General features: G+C 35.1%; 3 protein-coding genes and 2 pseudogenes across 5 annotated transcripts; 1 reads left to right on the forward strand and 4 right to left on the reverse strand.

Moving 5' to 3' along the window:
• The first annotated feature begins 1,717 nt into the window (after nucleotides 1–1,717).
• Nucleotides 1,718–3,659, forward strand: LOC111297893 (dehydration-responsive element-binding protein 2F pseudogene; annotated as a pseudogene).
• A 57-nt stretch (nucleotides 3,660–3,716) lies between these two features.
• LOC111297892 (adenylosuccinate synthetase 2, chloroplastic-like) lies at nucleotides 3,717–6,591 on the reverse strand (annotated as a pseudogene). The gene is made up of 4 exons (XR_016326111.1): nucleotides 6,269–6,591; nucleotides 5,025–5,715; nucleotides 4,519–4,829; nucleotides 3,717–4,084 (listed from the first exon to the last, which is right to left on the reverse strand). The product of XR_016326111.1 is annotated as an adenylosuccinate synthetase 2, chloroplastic-like (transcript).
• Nucleotides 6,592–7,354: 763 nt separating this feature from the next.
• LOC111297090 (exostosin family protein) lies at nucleotides 7,355–16,823 on the reverse strand. 2 transcript variants are annotated; one of them, XM_089741223.1, is made up of 15 exons: nucleotides 16,610–16,823; nucleotides 15,519–15,962; nucleotides 15,173–15,266; nucleotides 14,443–14,629; nucleotides 14,091–14,349; nucleotides 13,224–13,436; nucleotides 13,059–13,145; nucleotides 12,840–12,974; nucleotides 12,248–12,361; nucleotides 11,893–12,140; nucleotides 11,718–11,798; nucleotides 11,125–11,356; nucleotides 9,739–9,837; nucleotides 9,463–9,648; nucleotides 7,355–7,828 (listed from the first exon to the last, which is right to left on the reverse strand). In XM_089741223.1, the coding sequence occupies exons 2-15, from the start codon at nucleotides 15,873–15,875 to the stop codon at nucleotides 7,727–7,729; spliced, it is 2,394 nt and encodes a 797-aa protein (XP_089597349.1). In that variant the 5' UTR covers nucleotides 15,876–15,962; nucleotides 16,610–16,823; the 3' UTR covers nucleotides 7,355–7,726. The 2 variants fall into 2 exon arrangements, with proteins under 2 accessions (XP_089597349.1, XP_022747434.2); XM_022891699.2 differs by having other exon boundaries at nucleotides 16,532–16,662.
• Nucleotides 16,824–18,738: 1,915 nt separating this feature from the next.
• Nucleotides 18,739–21,663, reverse strand: LOC111297767 (protein VACUOLELESS GAMETOPHYTES-like). Its single transcript, XM_089741224.1, has 3 exons — nucleotides 21,306–21,663; nucleotides 20,485–21,210; nucleotides 18,739–20,406 (listed from the first exon to the last, which is right to left on the reverse strand). Exons 2-3 carry the CDS (start codon nucleotides 20,892–20,894, stop codon nucleotides 20,100–20,102), a joined length of 717 nt encoding a protein of 238 aa, XP_089597350.1. The 5' UTR covers nucleotides 20,895–21,210; nucleotides 21,306–21,663; the 3' UTR covers nucleotides 18,739–20,099.
• A 441-nt stretch (nucleotides 21,664–22,104) lies between these two features.
• LOC111297768 (uncharacterized) lies at nucleotides 22,105–24,300 on the reverse strand. Its single transcript, XM_089741225.1, has 4 exons — nucleotides 23,684–24,300; nucleotides 23,470–23,525; nucleotides 23,293–23,354; nucleotides 22,105–23,087 (listed from the first exon to the last, which is right to left on the reverse strand). The coding sequence occupies exons 1-4, from the start codon at nucleotides 23,826–23,828 to the stop codon at nucleotides 23,036–23,038; spliced, it is 315 nt and encodes a 104-aa protein (XP_089597351.1). The 5' UTR covers nucleotides 23,829–24,300; the 3' UTR covers nucleotides 22,105–23,035.
• Nucleotides 24,301–25,862: the final 1,562 nt, after the last annotated feature.

The raw sequence follows: 25,862 nt of genomic DNA on the forward strand, positions 1-25,862 counted from the left end.
AGACGTCCTAAAAAGCACTTGATCAACTTCGTACATATATTTGGGTATCGAGTATTTATCAGTAAAAATGGAATTCCTTTGCTTAGTTGCAACTTAGTAAAATGGAATGGATCATATATATATATATATATATATATATATATATATATATATATATATATATGTGTGTGTGTGTGTGTGTGTGTGAACCCAGTAGAAGTATATGAATAATAGTAATACCAATTGAACATGTGACATGCTTTAGGAATACGGAGATGTTAGAGAGAGAGAGAGGCATGGGAAAAAGGTGAACAGCAGTCCCAGGAATCAGGTCGTGAATGGCAGGAAAACATTGAAATAACAATGGCTCGTGAAAGTGAAAAATGTTGTTAGGTGGATATCCTCCACGCGATGGTCAAATTCATTTCATGTTAGACTTTAGAGCAACACTAGAAATTAGCCGAAAACAATCCTTATAGAATCCGAGGGACATTGCCGGAACAATCCTTACACAATCACACCATTTTCTACTTTAAACAGTAAAGCAGCTCCAGGAAAAAAAAAAAAAAAGGAAAGGAATTATTTTCTAGTCACTGCCAAAACACTATTAATGCATTCTTATCACAATTGGTAGGCCAATTGGCATGACAATGAATGGCAAGCTTAACCATGTCTTGCTGTTTATGGGGTTGCCACAAGCTGCAGAATATAAAAATGATGGACTTTCCAAGGGTTGAAGGAGTATATTTTGTTCGTATATCAATTACTTTGTCCCTTAAACAAGAGGGATTATTGAAAGTAGATGAAATTGAAAATGCATGCTTTAATGACTAAAAAAATTAAAAATGTAATATTAACAATCCATTCCAACAATTTATCAGACATTCGTCTTACGGGGGTTTTAAATTTTTTTAAAGTTTGATTGACTGGCCTCTAATTAAGCAATATCATTAGGAATTCGTTCTTATTCTTTTTTTTTTAATTTTTAAAAATGGTAATTTGAGCTCAAGTTTTTAACATGTATCTCTCATTGTTAAATGTGTATGATTAATGAGTTTTCTTCAGTTAATTCAAATAGTCATTTTTAAAAAATAATGTTTAATAAATTTGAAGTTTGAATATTAATACATTTTTTTTAATGCTGGGGCATCTAAAACTCATCTCAATTTTTTGCTCTTCACATTTTAAAAAAAAATAGTTTTAAATAAAATTATTTAATTATCCTTTTTCAAATTTCTTCTCACTTTTAATTTTTAGAATTTACAATGACTTTTAAAATTTTCAAAATTGCAAATCTAAAATTTTTTAAAAGTTTTTGGATTCAAATATCCATAATCTTTTAAAATTTCTGTCCCTCATAATTTAAATTAAGAAAAAATCTAAAAACCTATATTCATAGTTTTTTTTTTTTTTATCAGTTTGTAATAAGTTTATAATTATTTGAAACATATTATGTGTTTACTTTATAATATTATGAAAATTTTTTAAGATATGAAATTTATCTCTCAATTGATTTTTTTTAACTTTAAATGTAATTTGTTAATCCGATAAGTTATATAAGTTATTATATATGCATACATACCTAAAAACTTTAAAATTAAAATAAAAAAATAATTAAATAATTTTATCTAGTGATAATTTTGAAAAAAAAAAAAGAGTGGGGAGAGCAAATATAGAGATGTATTTAAAAGCACCCGGTTGCAATTATTGAAAGGATTTCACCAAGAGGAAGCAAAATGGTTAAAATATAAGCCATTGGATTTGAAAAATTACCTGATTAACACTCAATAACGGTCAAATAGGCTTTTCTTGGAACGTGAAGACATTTAAACCAAACTAAATTTCCACTCCCTACATATCCCGCGCCTCTCGACCCACTTCTCTTCACTCCCATAGTTCCAACTTCACTCACACACTCAACTTCCTCTGTTCCCCTACTGAAACTCCCATGGAAAGTAGCAAAAAATCACCATTGAAGCCATGGAAGAAAGGTCCAGCTCGAGGCAAAGGCGGCCCCCAGAATGCTTCATGCCAATACCGTGGAGTCAGGCAGAGAACATGGGGCAAATGGGTGGCAGAAATAAGAGAACCCAAGAAGAGAAATAGACTCTGGTTGGGTTCTTTTGCGACGGCTGAAGAAGCTGCCATCGCGTATGATGAGGCTGCCAGGAGATTGTATGGCCCGGATGCTTATCTTAATCTCCCACACCTCCAACCCATCTCCGATTCACCAAACAAACTGCAGAAGTTTAAATGGATTCCTTCCAAGAACTTCATCTCAATGTTTCCTTCTTATGGCTTGCTTAACATAAATGCCCAACCTAGCGTTCATGTTATTCATCAGAGACTCCAAGAACTTAAGAAGAATGGGGTTTTAAGTCAGACCGGGTGTTCAAGCTCACCTTCATGTGACTCAAAAACTGACATTCAGATTGTAAATAATGAAACCCCTGCAGAAGATCGTCAAATGAATGAGAAGGATGTTAGAATTTCATCAGAAAAAATGGCGGGAGCTTATGAGGATAGACCGCAGATAGATTTGCATGAGTTCCTTCAGCAGCTGGGAATACTGAGCGAAGAAAACCACTCTGAAGGAGTTGGTAGTACAGAAAGTTTAACAGCAACAGATTCCTTGATAAAAGATTATGATGAATTAGCTGCCATTGCAGAGAACAGCTTCAATTGGGATGCTATGATTGAGATGCATGAAGTTGCTGACTACCAAGGAGTAGAGGCCGGCTTCCAAGTTCATGATATTCAAGAAGAGCTTACTTTTCCTACTTCTATTTGGAACTTCTAGAACAGTAGTAATCAACATTTTTCAGTTGGCATTGAGCTAGGATAAAGATTTGATACTAGTGGCATTTCTAGAAAAGTTTCTGAGAGCAGAAGGGAGGTGGAAGTTCAGTATTCCAGTTACCGGCGGGAAAGTTGTTTTCTGACCGATTTGTCTGATCGGAACAGATCAAGTGTCGACTTTAACTATCACCTTCACTTCATTGGATTAGTTGGCTTTTCTGCAATTTTGTCTTTTGCCAAACTCAGTAAGGATTCCCAGAGACAGAGCACAAGAGAATACTACTAAAAGTTAAAAGCATCTAACATAACATTATAGTTAGAAGAAAATTAAGTTGATCAAACAGTCCGGTTGGTACTTGGTAGGGTTCACTTACAGGATCAAACCAATTAACAGTACAAACTGAATATCAGTGATTAAAAACAATACGAATAAATAATTAAGACAAGAAGAAAATACTTGAAAAGAGCAGCTCATAAATCTGCTAAGTTATTGCACCCTGTAAAAAGTAATCAAGTTACTTCCAAAATATTTCTTTCACGAGTATCAATCAGGCAAATAAATTTACATCACTATTTCCCATACATTATCCAAATTTTAGAAATTACTGAAACCACATCTTCAGTTAATGAATTTCAAGTGAAGAGAGATAACAAAACTTCTATCTTAAAAAAGGGATAGAACAATTGTCGACTTTCAAATCTTGAGATGGACACGATGAGAAGATCAATTAGATGGGTGAGGTCAAAATCCTCGTGTATCAAGGTTAGCCAACAATGCACGGCCAAAACCCATGCATTACACGAAGCTACCACTTACAAAATTGCTCTTACATATAAACCCTTTGAACTCTCCTGCACTTACCACTGCAATCAAAGAGACTTCAAGCACTAATACTTAAACCAATTATCCTCAAGCAGATTGAAACCCTGGACATTCATTTCATATAGAGATCGAAATCCCATTTCCAAGTAACCTGCATATGTGAAGATATTTGTAACAAATTTATGTCTTGCCCTAAATTCGTCCCAAAAATTTCCCACTCATAAAGGGATTATAATTTTTGCGGCACTAATAGTATGTTTTGCCTGATTGCAAGAAAATCAACTAACAATAATATAATAGAAAAATTGTCAATTATTTGAAAATAAGAGCATCCCGACCAGGTCCAACACCAATGTAATGGACAGGCACACCAACAAGTTCCTCTATCCTCTCAACATATTGACGTACAGCCTTTGGAAGATCTGAATAGTTTCTGATAGAAGAAATATCACACTTCCATCCAGGAAAAACTTCATATTCAACCTAAACACATAGGAAGCAAATGAATTAACAAGAGTGCTTGACAACTGCTAGAGAAATAGCAAAAGTGAACAACCTAGTAATTGCAAATGCATCTAACATTCATTGTTTGCATTCTGAGTAGCATAAAACAAATTATTTATCATTTTCATAGATAGTGCAACCTCTAACGGTGTCTCTGTCCATAATGGAGATTGCAAAACTATCAAAATTGCATCCATTAATGGATAGCTTAAAGAAGAAAAAGCAATCAATTTATGGTATTCACTTACATGGTGCCTATCTTTCAAGGACTTCCAGTTGGGTCTTAATTTAAACTTAGAATGCAGCATCAATAAGACAACTGAAGAAGTTAGGTTTTAAATAATTAAAAGCAAAAAATAAAATTACAAATGTAAAATCTGATCAGTGTCAATTATGTCAGACAGTTCACTGACCTTCAACTGCTCAAGAAGATGAAGATCAGCTGGGAATGATTGCACTGCTGTACCATCAACTTGTTTATAAGCAACACCCAATCTAATTTCAGGAAGATCTGACAAAACATCAAGTTTGGTGAGGTTTAGAGAAGAAGAGCCATTTATCTGACAGCAGAACTTAAGGGCAACTATATCGAGCCAACCACAACAACGAGGGTGACCGGTAGTTGTGCCAAACTCCTGCCCAGCAAACCTAAGGATGTCAACCCTTGACCCAGGATTTCTGTTGGGAAAGGACCAGAGCCAACTCTTGTGGTATATGCCTTTACCTGCACACAGAGTGTTTAAGAGAGGAAAATGAATGAAGTTAAACATATTTTATGCATTAAAACCAACAGCTATATTTAGAACCATTTGATTTTGTGTCTGCCCGTAATTCATACCATGTCCACCAACCATACAACAAATCAACTCTCTGACAAAGAAACCAAGAAAAGTAAACAAAAGTAAAATCATTCACTTACAACTCCAATTAGATCACCCAGAACTCTTGGAGCAATACCAACTCCAGTGCAGATTCCACCAGCTGATGGGCTTGAGGAAGTTACAAAGGGATAAGTACCAAAATCAATGTCCAGCATAGTAGCCTGGCCACCTTCCACCAATATCCTCTTTTTCTGTGTAATCAATTCATTCATCACATGCAAAGTATCAGCAATGACAGACTCCAACCTCTCAGCAAATCTCTTGTAATCTTCAACCTCTTCCCTGAGCATTTCTGGGGTATAGTCAAAACCAGGGAACCTTGAAGCTGCATCTGATAATAAAATATCAAGTTTCTTAGGGAAAGTATCCATGTGCCGGAAGTTACTTACTCTAATGCCATTCCTGATCATCTTGTTTGAGTAACAAGGTCCAACTCCTCTTCTAGTTGTGCCAATCAATGACTTAGCAAGCTCCACTTCCCTAAGTCCATCAACTACTTGATGAAAATCAAATAGCAAGTGAGCACAGTCAGATACCAATATCCTTCCTTTGCAGGATACCCCATTAGCTTCCAAACCATCAATTTCTTTGAATAGACCAGGCAAATGTACCACTACTCCATTTCCAGTAACACAGAGTCTCTTTGTTAAGGATGCTGGAAGGAACAAGGTGAAGGGCAAACTTCTCTCCCTCTGAATTATAGATGGTATGTCCAGCATTAGCTCCACCCTGAAATCAGAAAAATGTCCAACACTGAGAAGGCTGCTACTTGCAATGACTAATTAGAAACCACAAATTCAAGCTTGCTAATTAAAATCTTACATATCATTATAAAATGTAGTCAAGCTCTATCTAAAATAACACATTTCAGCATGTGCTTATGTTGTAGAGGTAGAAGTGCACAAAGAATGTTATCATATGAACAATCGAACTCATATGCAAGGGCAAGTCATACCACATTACATATGATCTGAAAAAGTTCCCAAAATTAGCTGTAATTTGAAGTAAAGGGTCATAAAGGGTCCTGTCTAAGAAGAAAAAATTTAATGGAGAATTACAGTCCAAATGTATAGCAATTAGAGTTGTGGGTTAATCACATTTCCATAGTTTAACATTCTGTACACATGACCATAAACACTCTTCCACACACCAATCACCAATCAAAAATTAGACATAAACTGTTTGTTTTATAATATCTACAAAGTACCTTTTGGTCATGAAACCAAAAACAAAACAGAACAAATATAAAATACGTATGAAAATACGCGTATAATAGTAGTACCTGGCAGCAAGCGACGATGTCGAAGTGCTCACTCAAGATATCAACAAGCTTGCCTTTGCCTTCATCACCCCACTGAGATCCCAACACGCTGGATACCTGACTCAGCGACCCGATTAGTCTCAGCGACTCACCGGCGGCGGGCTTCAAGGAGCAGACAACGAGCGGTGGTGGTGAAATTGGAAACTGGGCCTCTGATTGCCCCATCTTGAGGTGGCGACTGGGCAGGGGTCGAGAGCTAGAGATGAGAGTTTCAAGGTAAAAACTGAAGAGGAAAAAAAGGACACGCGAGAGAAAAAAGAGCGCGGTAAACAGAGGGGTTTTGAAGGGAAGGAGGGCTTGGTGGCGGGGAGTGATTGAGTTACGGTTTGGTCATCAAATGGTGCCTGTGATGGATAACACGTGGAATAAAAAAGAGTAGAAACATTAGGCTTACGAGGGGTTTTTAGTTTTGGAATCGTGTGGATGTGCAAGTGGAGAGGGATAGAGTTGCTCTGCTTGCCCCTTGCTTGAAGGGGGTTTTTTTTTTTCATGAAAGTCCTTGTAGTATTTTCATAGTATTGACTGAAACTTGATTTTTTTTTATACTTTTTTATGGCCAGAATTAGAAGTATAATTTTTTATACAATTTTATAATATTCTATCATAATGAAAAAAATTATATAGAGATTTATTATTTATAAATATGAATTACAGATAAAATTTTAATAAATCTTATATAATTCTGAAATATAATTAATTATTTATTTATAATAATTATAGATGATATACTTCTAACATCTAAACGGCTTAAAAACATTTTAATTGAGAATCGACTATATATTAAATTGGAAAATGTCCAAAACAATAGACTTATTGACGTTAATATAATACAAATGTTGGTAAAATATATATTAAGCATAAAATTAAAGACATCAAATATTTTAAGTTGAATTAGTACCCAATTAGTCACTAATTTATATATATGAATTCTTTTAAAGCGATTTTCCAATCCTTTAAACAGGTTTTTCAGTATAAATTTTTTATGGAAGTGAGAAAAAAAATAGTAAGAGAAGAAAAGGGGAAAGGCCAAAGTGCATGATGTTTGAATAGACAAAAATCAAGTTGACATACAAATAATATAAAAAGAATATTATAAAGGGTTTCAACATGCACATCTCTTCTGCTAAACCGCACACTGCCCAAACAATTTTCCATTCTTCTTACTCTTCTAAATACTGTTAAAAAATTGTAACAAAATCCTATGTTCTGCATCTACTTCTGTTTGGTTGAGAATCTTGCATCAATTGGCATATCTATTGGGATATCAGGCTTTCTTGTTGATATCCATCCACCTGACCAGTTTTTACACACTCTTAAGCTCTGAAACTCAATTCTTTGCAAGAAGCTAAGAATGGTTGATTCATGTACATTCGTTTTTGGCCACTTTAGCTGCTGCTATATACGTTAGTTTATAGCTCTTCACTTGGTTCTTATCAAGCATTCTGGTGGTAATCCATACTCCTTTTTAAGGTTAGCAGGTTGCCGCCTCCAAGGGTCATTATGTAACTTGTAGTGCAAAACCTAGTCATGACAATAAAAACAGGTTAGCATGATGTACTTACACAAAAAATAAAAACACAAACACAAATAAATATGTCCATATAGATTAAGAAAACCTAAACACCGTTGAGACCTTAGGTCATGTAGCGCAAATTTAGAGCACATTCAACACTTTAAAACGTACATACAAAAGCATGCATCATTGGTTCTTTGGTGGTCAAACCGCATATTCAAACTACAGAGAGAACAGAACACTGCAGAGAGGTAACTGTCATGTCCATGCAAGGACACAAGGCATCATCGCTGAAGAGTTTCACTGCATATTTTGAACCCTGAACCCCACCAAACACTCCAACTACCACATTGTGCATAAGAAAAAGTGATTCTAGGATTCCAAATAAACATGTGTGGTTATTATTTTAACATTCCATAGGAATCCACAACCCCGCACAAATGAGAGAGAAGCAGTTTATGCAGCTATAAGAACTAAGCCTGAAGGATAATTTTAGTTGACTGCACAAATTTACAAGTGTCAACGGGACAAAATACTACAAACTTGAAGAGGAAGAGAGAGAGAGAGAGATTTTGCTCTTTTGAACTTTAATAGGAAGAAAGCTACAGAATTGCCTAATCCGTATTTGTTTAGATGCACAGCAATTAGTTCTAAAGAAAATATAGCGATTTTAAAATGCAGGGGAAATAACATAAATATATAGGGTGTCATCAAGGAGAAATAAAATGAGAACTTTAGTGAGTTATCAGATGAATATGATCATCCAAAAAATGTTATAAACAATTTGAACTGCCATGAATTACGATCAGACCAAGTCCAGTTATTTGCCCTGATACCTTAACCTTATATTACTTAAGGGATAATGTTATGAATGGCTCCCGAATTATAGTGAAATGTTCAATGTAGTACTTGAACTTTAAAAATATCTAATGTGGTACCTAAACTATGAATTTGTTAACTAATGTGGTACTTGGAGGGCTATTTATCAGCCATATGTCATCATTTGGAACTATTGATGTTAGTACCACATTAGTTAACAAATTCATAGTTTAGGTACCATAATAGAGATTTTTAAAGTTCAGGTATCACATTTAACATTTTACTATAGTTCAAAGGCCATTCATGACATTAACCCAGTACTTAATAGATATTACTGAAGCTCACATGAATTCTAACTTCACTCACATCATAACAATTCATTTCTTGAAATAGCCAAAGTAAATTTTATTCTTCCAAGTTATCTTAGGCCGGATGAACCTCATTGGCCAAGAACTTCTTGAAAAGCTTATGCTCTTGGATCTTAGTACGTATGGTTTTGCTTGGCTGATAAGATTCAACCCTTATGTACCAGTGAGCTCATACTCTACTGAGAAATAAAGTGTTGTGGGGAATATAAATTCTACAAATATGTTGACGAAACTGCTACAAGATTCTACTGTAAGCAAAGGTGTTAGATATTTCTTTACCTTTGGTCACTTTACTAAAACTTCTCAAAGAATAAACCTATTTCAAGGTACAGAGGTTGTATATTGGTCATATTCTCAGATGTACCACAATGCAGAAAATTAACATCAACTTCACAGTTGTCACTGCATAGATTGGGGAAAAAAGAGCTTTATATTCAGTACAGAAGGAAGAATACCTGTAAAAATGTTGTAAAGACGTCATCTTCAGTTTGTTGCAAGAATTGAATTGCCCAATCCTCCACTCGGCCAAAGCCAGTTTTTTGCCTCTCAGCTTCTAGCAAAATAGAATTTCGATAAAGGAACCTCTGCCATATTTTCTGTACGTTGGTCAACTTGATTTCTATTTCTGTTTCATTGATTCCCTGCAAGATATAAAGGCCACCAAACAGTCAGCTAGAAAAAAAAACTACCAACTTTCTGTGTTCCAGTTTATAAGACCTAAAATGACAAACCCGAAGAATCTTGATCAAATTTGGAATTTCATCTTCATGTATTCTAACAGCAAAGCTCTCATAGTTGAGCATATTCTCGTACGGCAGGAAGATCCCATCCTATACATGAGGAGATAAGAAATAAAAAAGGGAACAAACCAGAATAAAGATGATGAATCATGTCATTCTTTTAAGTAGGTAAAGATAGAAGTTAGAAATCCAAGATGTAAAAGAACCCTAGAACTGGAGGGGAAATCATTCAAGTGTATTGGCAACATAATGATCTATATAATTGCCAGTGAATTCAATTGTTCCGACTCTTAAACTATCAATGCGCACTCCCCTGAAGCCTGAATGTGAAACCCATAACATCAAGTTAACAGTTCTAATTTGAAGGTGATAAAGACAACAACTGGATAAAGGTGATAAGTTAATGTTCTTCTCCAAGTAAGAGTGATGTTAGCCACTTCAACAGGTTAGATACCTACTTCATAATCAGAACAAAGTTATCCTTTTCTCTTACAGCAATATTCTTTTCAGATAGCATATTTCAGGAACTCAACATTGGCTTGTTCTCGAAGTGCAATCGTAAGAATTGCTACAAGAAATCTTATTCAGAGGGGAAGGATAAAATCCCCACTGCAACAACTTAAGAGCATTTTATCAATGCTCATAGCAAATCATGGCCAATCTTTGCACCACCATGCATTTTTCTCATTGAAATTAGTCTTGAGAGAATGGAAGCCTACCAAATTCAGGATGTGGGCTAATGCAAATTACAGTTTCTTGGTAACTAATGTCAAATTTTTAATTATCATGGTCAATCAAACAGTAAAACTATTGATCTCAGCAATTAGGTTATTTATTCATAAGTTGTCAGGTTGCATCTTTGGCAAACCAAATTGCTCCAGCAACCATGTTAATTGATAGCACATCCACAAAAAACTTTTGAGCTGAACTTGTTGAGAAAACTAACATGCAACAGCCTGAGAATAGTTCTTTTATATGAGGTCTTTTACAAAACTACCAAGCTCACATCTAATAAAGCCATATAGAATAAGTTCTGCATTCTGAATATCTGCCTAAGGGAGCCAAACGCCATTAAGCAATGCCCTCCATGAAGCTACCTTAAGTTGCAAGTAAAAATGAATTTAAAAATTCAAAGTTTTATATTTTATATTACCAAATATTTTAGGTGCAAAGCAGAAAGATGAAGCCATAATTCAGTGAAGTATGACAATTGCCCATAATGGATGCAGAATGTCATTTGACACTCTAACATAGGAAGCACCCAAGTCTCGTACATTATCAAAGAAGTATATGCTGCTATTAAATGCTTCTCTAAACCCATAATCTGGCAAGATCAGGTAGCTATAAGAGCTACAACAACATATATTAATGCACTACCTGAATAACCACAGGAATGCATCCTTGCAAAACACTATCTTCCATACGACCACTCCAACCATCCCCAGGCAGCACACCACAGAAAATAGAATTGGCTATGTCTTCATGATAGTTTTCAGCACGAAGAGGAGTTACAATCACATCTTCTGCATGCTGTGTCCCTAGTTTTCCCTCCTTGTTAGGGGTCGAACCAAACTCATCTGCCAGTTTCTGTCTGATCCCCATGCTATACCTGCACAAACACCAAAACCATCCATAGGTAATTTCCAAGATTTGAAACTTACTAAATGCATATCTGCTGCCATGTGACGACTGAAAGCCAACAATTAAATGATAATGGTTGCCAGATCAGTCAAACATGTTTCTTAATAATGACACCAAAAGTAAGGACTCGTAAAGTTTATTAAACACATTCTTCAAACATCAGAAAATGATCTTTTAGCTAATGAAGATGTAGGAGATGGAAGAAAGGAAGGCTAAGGCACCAAAAAGAAAGGTGTTCATTTTGGAATCCTCTGAGGAGATTGTCCATATTCCCTTTAAATGTAATTTCCCCTATCAAATTTATCCATATTAACATTTATTCAACTTACGTAGCTTCTGGTCTTCCACTTGTGTAAGCTGGTCCTAGATTTCCATTGAAGTAAAAAAGCGTCTTCCTCTTCTCACGAGGCCTGAAAATAAATAATCCAAGAGTTTTGTTTTTTCAACTTGAGAAAAGTAAGTATTAATAGGTGTTTCGACAAATGCAATCAATAGGATGTGTACCTAGACCACAGTTTGGCAATCAATGCAGTAACATCAGGGCGTTTCCAAGCAGGAAGCACGAGATCTTTATCAGGATCAAAACAAGGATGGTTGCCTCTTCTATCAGATGGAATCTTGTCCCAGTTGTCAGCCCAGTAGGCTGTTGTTGAGTGGTTGTGCTTAGAATTCGTATTACCCCAATGAACCAACATCATACTATTCCATATCTCCTTAGGGGCATAGCAAGCACCTTCATCCCACGAAAAAGACTGCCTTCAGATATAAAGGTGACATGATTAGCACACATACGGCAAAAAACTACACAAAATTAGATAGATAGACACACACATCAAATGAAAAAAATTTTATATCATACCCAAATATGGTCTCTTCCTGCCGAGTGGTTCCAATAAGGATATTTCCCAACAATGTGATCATATGCATTCCTATAAAATTCCAGAGTGAGAGAGCTCCTCAAGCCAGTATGATTCTGAAATCAGAGAGTAATAAGCACATAAATATGGGGAAGCTGGGCTCAAATAAAAAAGTAAATAAAGCCGTGTGGATGTTCCTGCATGAAAAAACAATTTTGCTGAGAGGTGAATAGATGATACTGATATTGACAATTATGAGGTTTTGACCCTTAAGGATTTTGAGTGGGCCAAAGCCCAATCTAAAATTTTTCTTAGAAAATAAAAGTTATAAAGCATCAACAATGCTAACCGATAGACTCAGTATTTGAAAAAAGAACTTGTTAAAACTACCCCTCTCTTGGTATGTCTATAGATTTCCTCTTAGGAACAATGGCATCATAATCTATACTTTTAATTGAAAATCATAAAGAGGAAATGAACATTGAACAAAGCCCCCAAAATAGAAAGCAATAGAGATTATGCTAATCCAAATCCAATAATTTCTTTTTCACACAGTAGGATATAGACTGAAATATAACAACTTATGAAGTTTACCTCCATGCTCAAATGGGGTGCATCATCAGCACGTGTTATGATGCAAGCATCCAAAACAGGAACAAAGAAAAAATCTGCTTCTTCACCATTTAATGTTCGATATGAACTAGCTAAAATACTCTCATAGAGTGCCATCTGGAAATTTATAGAATCAAGAAAATTTCTAAGCAATTATTCAGGTTATTAGATGCTTTGCATTAATACTAGTTTGAATAATACCTGGGAGCCATACAACTGATCTGTCCACAATGTTGCATTCCTGTCATCATAGATTCTGTTTACACACTGAAACTTAAAATGTCGTCCCTGCAACAGTCAATTAAGTGACAAATATAAGAATTTTGCTCTTGATAGTATCAGATACAAAATATTGTTCATTCATACCTCAAGAAGTAAACTGTTGAACTCAGGAGGTAAATCATATACATAGATAAGGGGCCTTTTCTTTTTCACCGCAGCATTGAGATTGACAAGGTTTCCTGAGAGTTCATTACCAGGAATATTGACCTGAGCAGGTCGGAGCCACTTAGGCCACTCTCCCATTGGAGATACGACTGAAGGAATACTGCAGTCTGTCCCGTACCATCCATTATAGCACTGAAAATAAACTTGATTTAGTTTTGAATAAAGGCAGGAAAGACACAAGTGAAGCCAAATATTTTCCAATGTAAAGGGTGGTTAACTCAAATCAAATGTATGAAGGAACACAATACAATAAGGATTTTTAAAATCAGATTACTCATAAACTAAATATGGAATGTTTATTCAACTCAAATTTTACTTCCTATAAGTTACCAAGTACTGAATGGTAAATACGCTCCAATATCCAAAAATAGCAAAAATACACACCAATAAAACTCTCTACTTATTCTAGCGATCAGATCATCACTAATGGAACAATCCTCATGGGCAAAAATTCAATTTCTAAACCTGCCCAAATCATGGAGTACAGTCTAAAGTGTAATGTAGCCTTTCAATGTGCTCCTAAACTTTCCAAATCATTTAAAAAAAACACTTATGAAGCTTGTTATTTATAGAAAATATTTACATTCCAACAATCAAAGTAGTCCCCTAATTTTGTGCTATTCCAAAAGTTGATACTTTTTTATCCTCATCTATTACTGCCCCTCATATATCTTTGCCTAAAAATGAATGTAGGTGGAACGAAGATTGTTCACCAATTTTTTCTCCTTCCAAAAGCAAATTAAGTTCCACTATTAATAGAAACATACAGAAGTATAAAGCTATTACCTGACAAAACCCACCACGGCAATGACCATGTCCAGAGCATTGATTGATGCAAACACTTTCAACAGGCACTTCACAGAAACGCCCCCAAAGTCCATCATATTTGCAGTCACATTCCTCTTTGAAGTGCACTTTTGAAGCATATGCTGCATCTGGGTCTACGTTACACCATCCTGGTTTGCTACCATTTGTAGTAAAAATATTATCCAGGTCAGCTTTTGCCCAATCAGTCAGTTTAGGACCACCAGGTTCAGCAGGTAAGCTGAAATAAAGGCAACACAAGGAGTGTGGCCCATGATGTTCAGGATAGAGAGAAATACTATGAAGCACATGTTAGGAATCAGACTATGCTTACTTCATGTGAAACCCACATGCCTCCGCCACAGGACGATTTGGATATTTTGTGCCTTCTCCACAAAAGCACATAGCTCTTGTAGTGTCACAATGAGCAGAACATATTGAGACACCCCATCGTCCATAGGGCAGCTCTGGTGTTTTAGGGTAGTTGCAACTCAAATTTAGCCTCTCAGAGCATTCTTCTCCTGTTCCATCAAATGTGTTATTTGCAATACCATATTATTTTAGGAAATTTTTTTTAAGTTAAAACAAAATGCTGCCAATTTTAAACAACACTTATATTATTTATAGCTCCATAATCAACCTAAATTTGCTATTAACATTTACATTGATTATATTTTAAAATCAATGGTCTTTAATTGATCATCCTAGAGATGGACAAAACGTACAGTTCCAAATGTCCAGGACTTACATGGTGCCTTATGCCTAATCTTTTAGAAGCTAGGAGCAGTAGTAACAGGACAGGACTATTTATTCCATCATTGTAAGTACTACTGCTTTTGAGATAAAATTGTAAATAACAGTATCAAATAGAAGGTTAGTACCAAAACTTTTTGACTTTGTCAAGTGCTTGGTATTTTATAGTTTTATCAAGTCTATAATAGTCCACCTCATTTTATCAAGTTTATATGTTATCAGTGTTTGCAATGGATAAGGCTTTTCTTTCAGTGAAGCTTCTTATAGAAGTTTAACTGAAACAAAGACAATGAAAGGATGCAAGTACTGACCAGTAAATCCATGAAAGCATCTACATTGGCCCAATTCATGATTGCAAACACCTTGACCACTGCAGTCATCTTTGCAGCGCCTACCACCTATTTTCTGCCAAAATGAACATATTTATGGTATAAAAGTCATGAAGATGTTGATGCAACATTAAAAGAGTCTAGATTTTTTAATTAAGAAATACACATCCACCTGATTGTGCATAACAAATATAAACTTCCTAAGAGAAGAAGTCTTGAATTAAAATTGCTACTCACACACAAAAGAGAGAGCCATCCAAGAGAGAGGGGAGGGGGCTGCTTGGTAAGACAAGAAGGATGAACGATAATTAACAATCATGATAATTACCTCAACAATGTTGACTTCCCTAGCAATTGCATCACAACCAGAAAGCCACCGCCCAATCTCTGCCTTCCACGGTGCATTATGATAAACAACTCCATTATGCAAGTCAGAAGGAAACCTGTGATCTAAATCAAGACCCTGGTGTATATTTCCCCAAACATGATCAGCACCCTGTTCAACTGATGCATTAACTGGAACACATGTGTACTGAACTTGCCGGGAAATGAAGTAATCAAAAGAAGGGACGATAGGAAACAGGAATAGATGAACTACTGAAACTAGCGCTATAATAGACGCAACTGTAGCCACCAGAGACCATGAGCATTTCCACTTCTGAACAGAAAACATTATCTCAAGCATCTATTCTATTAATTGAGAACCAAATCAGCGAATTTCACATGAAAAATTTCTTGTATCTTCATCCCTCACACTCTATCCAAGCACCTACTGCATCAATCAGGAAGCAATTTTAGAAAACAAGCACAATAACCATATGCTTCAGTTGGAAACAAGCTTTAGAGAGTGAATTTGGATTTATTTCTTTTACAAATCATAAGGATGAATGTATTCAAAAATGTATTTGAAATTCACTTTTTTGTTTAGGTATTACAAATTCAATACTCAATAGAATGTAATAAATCCATGAATTTGAGTTTAATCATAAAACTCAAATGTTGAAGAGTATTACTACAGAATTTGACATCCAAATCCCTCCTTTCAAACTATGTTGTCAAAGACAACCTTAAAATATTTTCAAAATTACAGTTCTAAATCACAAAACTCTAATGTAATATTTTATTGATAAAAGCAAACAAAATTTTCATAATTCATACAACCTCCGATAAAAAAAAATCAAACTCAAAACAAGAAATGACAAATAATTTCTAGAATTAAAACCATTAAATCATTATCGCCATAACTAATAACAGGGCAATATTTCACCATAATTGATAGAAGAAAAGTTAAATTCTTTTGAACAAAGATTGAAATTTGGTGATCTAGAAGCAATGGCTAACCTTTAACCAGATCTGGATTTGCAACTTTTGACAAAAAAAAAAAAAAAGAATTTAACACTGCAATAATTGTCGTATTACCAGTTGGGCAAGGCGCTTGTTCTTAAGATTCGCATTAAACAAGCATTAAAAAGAGAATTAAAAGGACCAAGTAATAATTTGGCAGCCAATGGGAGAAGAGTCAATGCTCTGATTACAAAAGCCGCCAAGGCTCTCGCAGGGGAAGTTTGAATGATGGCATGGCATTTTGGTGTTTATATTACTGTAAATACCATTGTTGGCCTACCTAATGACTGGCTATAACTTAACTGTTTTGGATGAGAAAGCCGTTAGCAAATCAAGGCCAAATTTGTCATTTTGATACCCAATCATTTTGCCTAAAATTTTAATAAAAAGAAATACTTCATTTAAAAAAAAAAAACAAAAACAAAAAAATGCGAGTAACTGTATGTTTCCATATGGAAAGAAGCAAGAAAGATATTGATTTAAAAATGGAAATGATTTGTTGCCATATTAATTCTTTTGCTTGATGATTCATTAACTTTAATTCCCATATAGTCTTTCAATAACCTCTTTTCCAGTTCTTTCTGTATTCTATTCTGTACTATTCGGCTTGAAAAAAAAATTACTTACAAGTTGCTTTGAATCCCATCACTTCCCAACGCCGACTTTAATTATACGTCAACCGATGTATAAGTAGTCAATTTTAAGATAAAGATTTAAAAAGAATAATGTGAAATGTATGGCTTTTAAACAAAGGAAAGCACATGGGGTGAGTCAACTCTACAACCCCCAAAACCACATGAAAATGAAAATGATGAAAAAAAAAACGATATTTCTCGTGTTAAATATTGAACATATCGATTGAATCAGGCGGAAGAGATGAATATATTAATTTATTAAGGTTAATTTTGAAGGGCAACATGGCAGTCGTTCATCAGCTGGCTTCACGTTACTTAAGACATATATTTCTCTTAAATCTGCACGTTAAAAAGGAAAAACCCATCTTCTATGGGCAAGGAGGAAAGATTCCCCGCAAACAGGAAGTGAAATGGAAAAACAGCAGAAAAATTCCAACAAGGTGCCAGTGTCACCAACTAAGCTGAGCTAAACCGTCATGGCTGGATGGTTTTGTTTGTTTTTTCTTATCTTTGGGTTTTGATAAGAACCAAATCAAAGAGCACTGAAATTGTAAATCAGTCACTTTATTTCACAAATAGAATGCTACTAACAATTTGGATATTTTGTTTGACTGTTTCCAAAGAAGACAAATGGGAGCCATACAGGTCTAACGACAAAACTATGAATCATATTTCTCTGTGGATAACAATCTGATCATGACATTTGTATTGTAATTAATTTATTAAGCACAATTTCTATGGAGAAAAAACAAACATTGCTCACAACTATAGAAAGTAGTTGATATAGACCTCATACACCCATCATACCTTACCATTATAAGTAAGAAGTAAATTGTGTTCATAGCAGAAATGCTTGATCTCAGTTGCTATTGTATCCTTTCCTAGACTGACTCATTTCTTTTACAATAGCAGTAATCAAATTGGTAAATTCTTTGTTTTCTGATAGGGCAGAACATAACAGGTCTTAGTTTTACTTTTATAACATAGAATCAATGAGGCGTCTAGTTCTTTTATGGGGTGGGGAGAGAAAAAAACCCTCTGAAGCAACTTCTGCATAAGTGTCTAAATTTATAAATCTGATTGGCAATTTAGTGTGTCCTACTGATGCAGTCACCAATTCTTAACTACCGACAACTCTCAATACTGTGTACAGATGAGCATACAAACCATAACAAAGAACATTGAAATTCTAATGCGCCAAAGATACCAAAAAAGGTAAAGCCTTAGCAGTACTTATATTGAGACTGGCATGAAATGGAGGGGAATCCAGAAAATTCTAATGCTATTTTTATAGCTGTCCAAGACATTTTACATTCAGAATCAATGGTACTGTCTCTAACTTTGACAATACAACAGAAAATAGGCTTCTATGTCGCAGCGAATGATTTGAGTTTTTTTCTCTATTTTATTCAGTTTTAGTTTGTATCTAGTTTAAACTTTTCTATATGTCAGTCCCTTGTTTTTTGCAGTTCTCTAGTAGCAGTTTGTTAAAGTGGTTGGTGATATCCCACATCCCTTTAAATATTGAATTGCTTATGGTTTTATATTCAAGTTAGCTCCTTCTACCTATTGCCAATTGATTTTAGATTAGACGCTTATCATGGCATCAAAGCCCAGATTTTGTTCCATTGTTCTTGCTTGTTACTCCAGTCTCTTACCCATTTCAAGTATGTCACGTGAAAGGCTTCTGTCTTCACCTACATGTGAGCCTGTTACCATTAAAATGGTATTATTTCACATTTATTAAATATTGGATTGCCTGTTCTTGCTTGTTACTCCAGTCTCTTACCCATTTCAAGTATGTCACGTGAAAGGCTTCTGTCTTCACCTACATGTGAGCCTGTTACCATTAAAATGGTATTATTTCACATTTATTAAATATTGGATTGCCTGTGGTCTTATATTTAAGTTAGGCCCTCCGCCTATTGTCAAATGGTTTTCGATCGGATGCTTAACACAGTTTATTCTGCTCCGGTTTATAAATGAAACTTCTAATTATCCAACAGAAAAAACTAAAAAAAAAAAAAGCCTATGGATCAAATAGAAATGAAAATAACTGTCATCTTCAGTCCGCTGTTTCATTAATCTTTGCTCTACAGATCACAATAAAATCTGCTAGAATTACAGCACGGCCAGGGGAAACGATTTTAATCAGACTGAAAACTTGTTTATTGATTAATATTATAACAATCACAGATTCAAAAAAAGAATTCACAAAAGAAAATTTCAAAGAAAAGTTTCACCTACCAATACTTTTTTTGTAACTATAAAACGGCAACTTAACTAACTATTCAACCACTAACACTTCAATGATTCTCATTTAGCAGATGATGCAAAAAGAACAACTATCATACCCGAGAAATAATTGTTAGGAAGAATTATATACAGTCAAAAAAACAGTAGAACTCTATTTTCACTCTTTAGGTTTAACATTAATTTGAGGAGTTAGAGTGACTAGATCTGCAGATAGTTGCAAAAAGGCAGCTAAAAGTAACTCATCTAGTCTAACATTATGTTGAAAAGAAAGCATTTTGGAAACAATTAAAGATAATTTAATCTGTACTTAATCAAAAATGTTTTACACTCTTGAAGTCCATTTCCTTCTCAATAACTAGACATGACAAATCTCTATAAGAATAGTATTCTTCAAATAGGCTACAGTTTTGTTGTCAATAGCATAGAATATATACCAGTTAACAAAAATATTACTACCAAGTACCAATATTCAAGAGCCAATAGAACTTCAAAGTGACATAGAACAATTATGGAATTCCAACCATGACTGCAAGTTATGTTTGATCTAAAAACTTTGGAGTAATCAAGCAACAGACTCATAACCAAATTGAAAAAGAGATACATGTAAACAAGAACCATGAGTAATACTAGAAAATTTTGATAGTTGCAAGTACCTGACCTATGACTTCCTTTATTCAAATCAAATCTAGAGTGCTATTTCTATGCGTCTTTAAAAGATGATGGCATTTCCAATGGACTATAAGATTGCATTCAGATTCTTTGCATTCAAGGACCTGCCCATTACAAAGCTTGCCGCATACATTGCATCGAGGACAGCTCCAAATGTTCCTGACAAAAGTGAGGGGGTGTGAATGAGCTAAGCATTCGCATGTGTTCCCAAGCTTGATAAATGAGAGATCACCAATAACACATTTTGGATGAACAGTGTTATCACAATCTGCACAATAGTGGAACCAATGGTTTGGATCCCTTTCTTCCTCACTGATATCACAATAAAATTGATTAGGGCTAGAACCATCATGATAAGTTAGAGAGAGAGGATGTTTGTCATACTTTTACCTAGCTGTAAGTGGTAATGTGATGCATGCAAAGTCTAAGATGAATTTACAACCTTTCGTACATCTGTAGGCACTGTTGTCATCCCATATATAATTGGGACAAGCACTACAATTCCCTTCATACTCGTGGCCAAGAAAGAGTAGGTGCTCGTAACTTGGATGGCTCAATGTATCCAGTTGTAAACTACATTGAATGTCGATCTCAAAGTGACAGGGTTCTCTGTCACATCTATAGCTAAATCCATGGTGAAAGCGAAGAAAGGCATGGCAATATGCAAGGTAATTCGTTGCCAGTGTGAGCAAGTGCTTGTGACTTGGGTGTTGTATTTCCATAGGCAACTCAGCACAATTTCTATGGAGAAAAAACCTACATTGTCCACAACTATAGAAAGGAGCTGAGATAGGCCTCATACAGCCATCACAATCACAATCATATTTGAACTCACCATTAAAAAAGTGAGAATTAAATTGTGATCATGGTAGGCATGTGTTGATTTCTGTTGCTATTATATCCTCTCCAATACTCATTTCATTGATAATAGCGGTGATCAAACTTTGTTGATTCATTGGCTTCCAACACAGCTGTTTCATCCCAAATACTCTTATTGGTTGCACAATTCACATGAGCAATATAATTGCAATCAGTGGAAGAACAATAGTGACTTCCGAACTCCGAATTCACCTCTTTGTGACAAATTCTGCACTCTGGCTTTGCATATTGATTTTGCTGAAGAAAATAAAAATGAGAAATAGGGTGAGAATGTCACGTTATTCGGATGGTGTGGGGCAATGAAATGCAATTCTTGTGAACAAGAAGATTACATTTGAGGCATAGATAGGGAGTGCAGTCTCCATCAGTGCCATATGCATCAGAGATGGATGAGATTGGTCTTGATACAAGAGTCCACGGGTGTTCATGACTTGCAGCTGTAATTAATCTCAACGACAAAACATCTTCAAGCGTACGGATAAACTTTCATATGAAGCAGTAATAAAACAAATCCCTTCCATTTGATTTTGCACAATTTGCATGAACATCCCTTTTGATGAGTTGGCGGATTTGGCAAGAGAGAAAGAGAATGTAAGCAGTGATATGGGTGACTGAGTTCATAGGGTAGCTCGGCACATTCCTTGTGAAGATAAAAATCGTCGCAAACCAAACATCTGTAAACCAGACTTGATGCTCATCCTTCACATCCGATGCAATGAACAAAGGCTCGATCGTGGAGCTTTTCAAATAAGGCCAATGGATGCTCGTGGGAAAAATGGTTTATAATGGATGGTTGAATCAAAGCACAATTGATGTCCAGATAAAATTCACAAGAAGCACAATGGTAAACGAATCCAAAACAACACTTATGACAGTAATTACAAATGCAACATGTAACATCAGATATGGTGGTTTTGATAGAAGAATAAGAGGGTGTCGAGGGTGGAGGGAATGACTAACCTCGGGGGCTAACTCGGCACATTTCTTGTGAAGATAAAACTTGCAATCACTGAAGCAATAGATTGGACCCTCTGCAAAGTTCCTTACACCCAAAGCATCGAGCTTCTTCTTGTTCTTGTTCTTGTTCTTCAGTTGGACGAGTCTGGTCTTGGATGAGCTCCAGCGGATGTTCATGGCTAAAATGTTTAAGATCCATCTCTCACTATTCAACACCAGCTAAGTCAACAGACTTTTTCTGGGAGCTTTATGGCAAATTTAGATTCTGGAAGATACAGCAAAAGGTCATGTGAGATACTTAATAAAAAATTATTTTCCTACTTCCAGGCAATAACCGTTGACTTTCTTATGTTGCCCTTTAATGACGATAAAAAGGATGCATATGGCTAAAATGATCCATCTGAGAAATATTTTAGGTACTGTGTTGCAGAAAACCTTTATGTTGATGTTAAATCTACAGGAAAAACAGTAATAAATTTCTTGACGACCCTGACAAAAGTTACAAATATTTTATCTTTGTTACGAAAAGGATGGGAAATCCTAGCACCTGCAAACATTTTCCTATACTCAGGCGGCCTTTTTTTTAAAAAAAAATGACAAAACTACTAACTAATCATCTGTTGATGAAAACACAAAAAAACAAAAATAATGCAACTGGGTCCTACTGTCACAAAACTTTTTGATGCATGTGCAATAATAATTCTCTGTTTCCCCTGTTTCATTTACACTCCTGTCTAGACTTCCCTTTCTTTAACCAAAAGCAGAGGCATCCTCTCGTTTTCTCTAACTCTCTCCTTCAATTCACCCAAAACACCATCCGAAGCCTTCTCTGATGCTCTCTTTTCGGAACCTTTGCTTGCCATTTTCTTCAATTGAACGCAGAATTCAGTGATCTGCTTTAAAATCTCTCGACCTGCTACTAAATTACGCGCAGAGAAGGTACTCTTTAAACGCCGCTTCCTGTCAGACTTGGCTGAATTGTCTCTTAAATCATCCAACTGAGTTTTCTCCACCATAGATGATTTCTTTGCCATTTTCTTTGGCATAGTCTTGGCACCGAGAGGTGGAGTAGATAAGTTTGGGTTCCTGTTCTCATTGTCATCATTTAAACTTTGTGTAGGTTTAGACCATTTTCTCCATTTGTAGCCTTTGCTTTTCTGCAACAAAGATAAACTACTAGTTAACTTAACTGTTAAGTTTCAAATAAAAATCTTTTGATTCATCGTTGCTTTAAATTGTTTTGGTACAAAGGAGATCGGAGCGTGAAAATTCGAACAAGTTGCTGCATGAAACTGCTGATGTAAGCTACTGGTTTATAGTTGCTTTTAATTTTAGAGAATTGTTTCCTGAACAAATTTGCACCTGCGAGTTCTATCTCTGAAAGGAATAATTTCAGATATAGTCATTGACTTTAGGAGCTTCACCTGAAAAAGAGGAAAAAGGAAATGCAAATCAGGAAAAAGTGTATAAATTCAAGATACAGATTACAATAAAAATAAAATAAAAGCCTTGTTCCAAAGATTTAAATTGGATTAGAACTTTGGTGTAGTGCTTTGATTTGAGATAATCTTCTGCACACTTTGGATGCTTGCAACCTGCATTAAAACTAACTTTCTTGAGTAAGAAAAAGGTTCCATGAAAAGAAACTTGCTAATTCTTAAAAAGTTAAAATATCGGTTCATGAAATAAGTTATCTTTCACACTTATTTGTTTTCTTAGAAACCAAACAGAGTTCAAGGACACTTGGCTGTACCAGGTTTGCAGAACCATGCTTCATCATCTATAGGTTCACATGGAGCAGAGAGATCAACCCATTTAGGCGCATGGATATTCTCGTAGGTGTCATCTTCTTCGAATTTCGATTCTATGTTGTTCCAGTCTATGTTTTGGTGCTCCATTCTCCAACCTCAGAAATAAGGTTAAAAAAAAAAAAAGAAAAAGAAACTGTAAAACAATATGCAAAGTTGATGAATAAAGAAAGTAAGAGACCAAAATAAAACAAATAAAAAAAAAAAAAGGAGATTGTGTAGGGTTGGATCTGGTGTTAAGACTCCTGAAGCTTGTAAACTTGATGAAGATGAAGGTAAGAGAGAGGTTTTTAATGGAGAAATAGCGAAGAAGGAAAGAGCTGGTGTGACTTTGCAACGTCAGGGTTCTTAAACTTCATTTGACCGTTGGAAGATTTGCTTTATGTCAAAGGATTTGGGGCCGGACCAAACTCAATTTAGTTCTTTAATTTAGGTTCTCTTTGTTTTGTGTAAATCAACTTTTAAAAAACATTTTTTAAAACATGTTTTTTTTTTTTTTGGGAAAATTAGAGTTTTTATTTGTTTGGATGATCATAGATTCTTTCTTTCGTTCAAATTTTCACTAATCCAAAGAAGTTGGCCCTTTAGTCGGATTTTAACATAACTTATTTGATTATCTCAATTAACTAATCCTAATCCAAATACTTTTTTTTTCTTTGCAAAAAAGGTGCCAATTTTTTTTTTTCATCTTGTAAATTTTGTTAGCATGGGCTGTAAACAGAATATTAAAGGAAAGATTATAGAGAAATTTAAATTAGATATTTAATATTTGATTTATTATTATTCTGGGTTAGATTTGTGTAATTGTAATATTTGATTTACCATTATTCTAGGCTAGATTTGTGTAATTGTTATAGCCTTCTTAGAATAGCTTTTTTATAAATTATAAATAAGGCTTCACCTATATATCAAATATATTGAAGAGTGATATCTTTTTTACATGATATCAGAGTGTAGATTCTAAGACTGTGTGAAATCATCGAGAGCAATTGAAGAACTTTCTTCTTTGATAAAGAGTTCTCGAGAAGAGAACCCAATCATTACAGACTTGACCTCTAAAATATCACAAATGTTGAATCAACACCGACTCCATTGGTTACAAACTTAGTAGAGCAACAAGTGGTATTAAACTGGACGATACCAATTACGGTCTTTGGTCTTAGGTTGTCGAGATGTACATCTCCAGGAAAGACAAACTGGGATATATAAATGGGGATCTTCCACAACCCCAAGAGAATGATTCCACTTTTAGGAAATGAAGAACTGAAAATGCAGTGGTGAAAAGCTGGTTGATCAATTCCATGGATCCAAAATTGATCGGCAATTATATCATATTTCCAACAGCTAAAGTTGTGTAGGACGTTGTTGCTACGATATGTTTTGATGGCACTGACACCTCACAAGTTTATGGTCTAAGAAGAAAGGTGATGAGGCTCAAATAATGCGAAGGATCTATCGAAACATACTACAACAATCTTCAAGGCCTTTGGAGAGAAATTGATTTTCGTCACCCAAATCCGATGAAATGTGAAACTAACATACGAAAGTATAACTCTATTATATAGGAAGATAAAGATTATACTTTCCTGGATAGACTGGATGATCGACTTAATAAAATTCGAGGAGATGTACTTCAAATTCAACCATTTCTTATAGTAGAGCATGCTTATGCACTTGTCCACGGAGATGATTTATGGCAAGTAGTGACGTTAACAAAAGGAGATGGGGATATCACATCTAGTGTAGTTATGTTGTCAAAAAAGGGACAAAAATCACAACACCAACTCTTACTTCAAAATGAAAAGTCTAATACACCAACAAAGTCAAAGTCACAAGGAGAAAGAGGAGGCTGTACACATTGTGGAAATATGAAACATACGAAAGACGTGTTTAAACTACATGGATATCCAGAGTGGTGGCATGAACTCATGGCAAAGAAGAAATGTGAAGCTGGTGTAGGAGAAAATAATGGTCGAGCTGCATTCATGAACACTAAATCTCAACTATCCATTACACAAAAAGGGAACTCTTCTTATTAAGGGGACATCTCTACTTCTGTTGCAAACAAATCTGTAGCTTTAAATGACTGAGGTAATCGTGATTGGATTATTGATTCAAAGGCAA

Source organism: Durio zibethinus, chromosome 12 (genome assembly GCF_047325235.1).
Source record: "Durio zibethinus cultivar Kanyao isolate XHJ-2024 chromosome 12, ASM4732523v1, whole genome shotgun sequence".
Lineage (NCBI taxonomy): Eukaryota > Viridiplantae > Streptophyta > Magnoliopsida > Malvales > Malvaceae > Durio > Durio zibethinus.

Bases quoted from the DNA above. Each gene is read 5' to 3' on its own strand.
- LOC111297090 (XM_089741223.1), bottom strand. From the start codon at position 15,875: ATGCTTGAGATAATGTTTTCTGTTCAGAAGTGGAAATGCTCATGGTCT. The intron at 14,630-15,172 runs GTCAGTACTTGC...TTGATGGAACAG, and splicing joins ATGCTTTCATGGATTTACTG to GAGAAGAATGCTCTGAGAGG. The intron at 9,838-11,124 runs GTAGTGCATTAA...CCTCATGTATAG, and splicing joins GCATTCCTGTGGTTATTCAG to GATGGGATCTTCCTGCCGTA.
- LOC111297767 (XM_089741224.1), bottom strand. From the start codon at position 20,894: ATGAGGCCTATCTCAGCTCCTTTCTATAGTTGTGGACAATGTAGGTTT. The intron at 20,407-20,484 runs GTAAAAGTATGA...TTGTGATATCAG, and splicing joins ACATTACCACTTACAGCTAG to TGAGGAAGAAAGGGATCCAA.
- LOC111297768 (XM_089741225.1), bottom strand. From the start codon at position 23,828: ATGGAGCACCAAAACATAGACTGGAACAACATAGAATCGAAATTCGAA. The intron at 23,526-23,683 runs GTACAGCCAAGT...GTTTTAATGCAG, and splicing joins AGCATGGTTCTGCAAACCTG to GTTGCAAGCATCCAAAGTGT. The intron at 23,355-23,469 runs GTTCTAATCCAA...CCTCTTTTTCAG, and splicing joins AATCAAAGCACTACACCAAA to GTGAAGCTCCTAAAGTCAAT.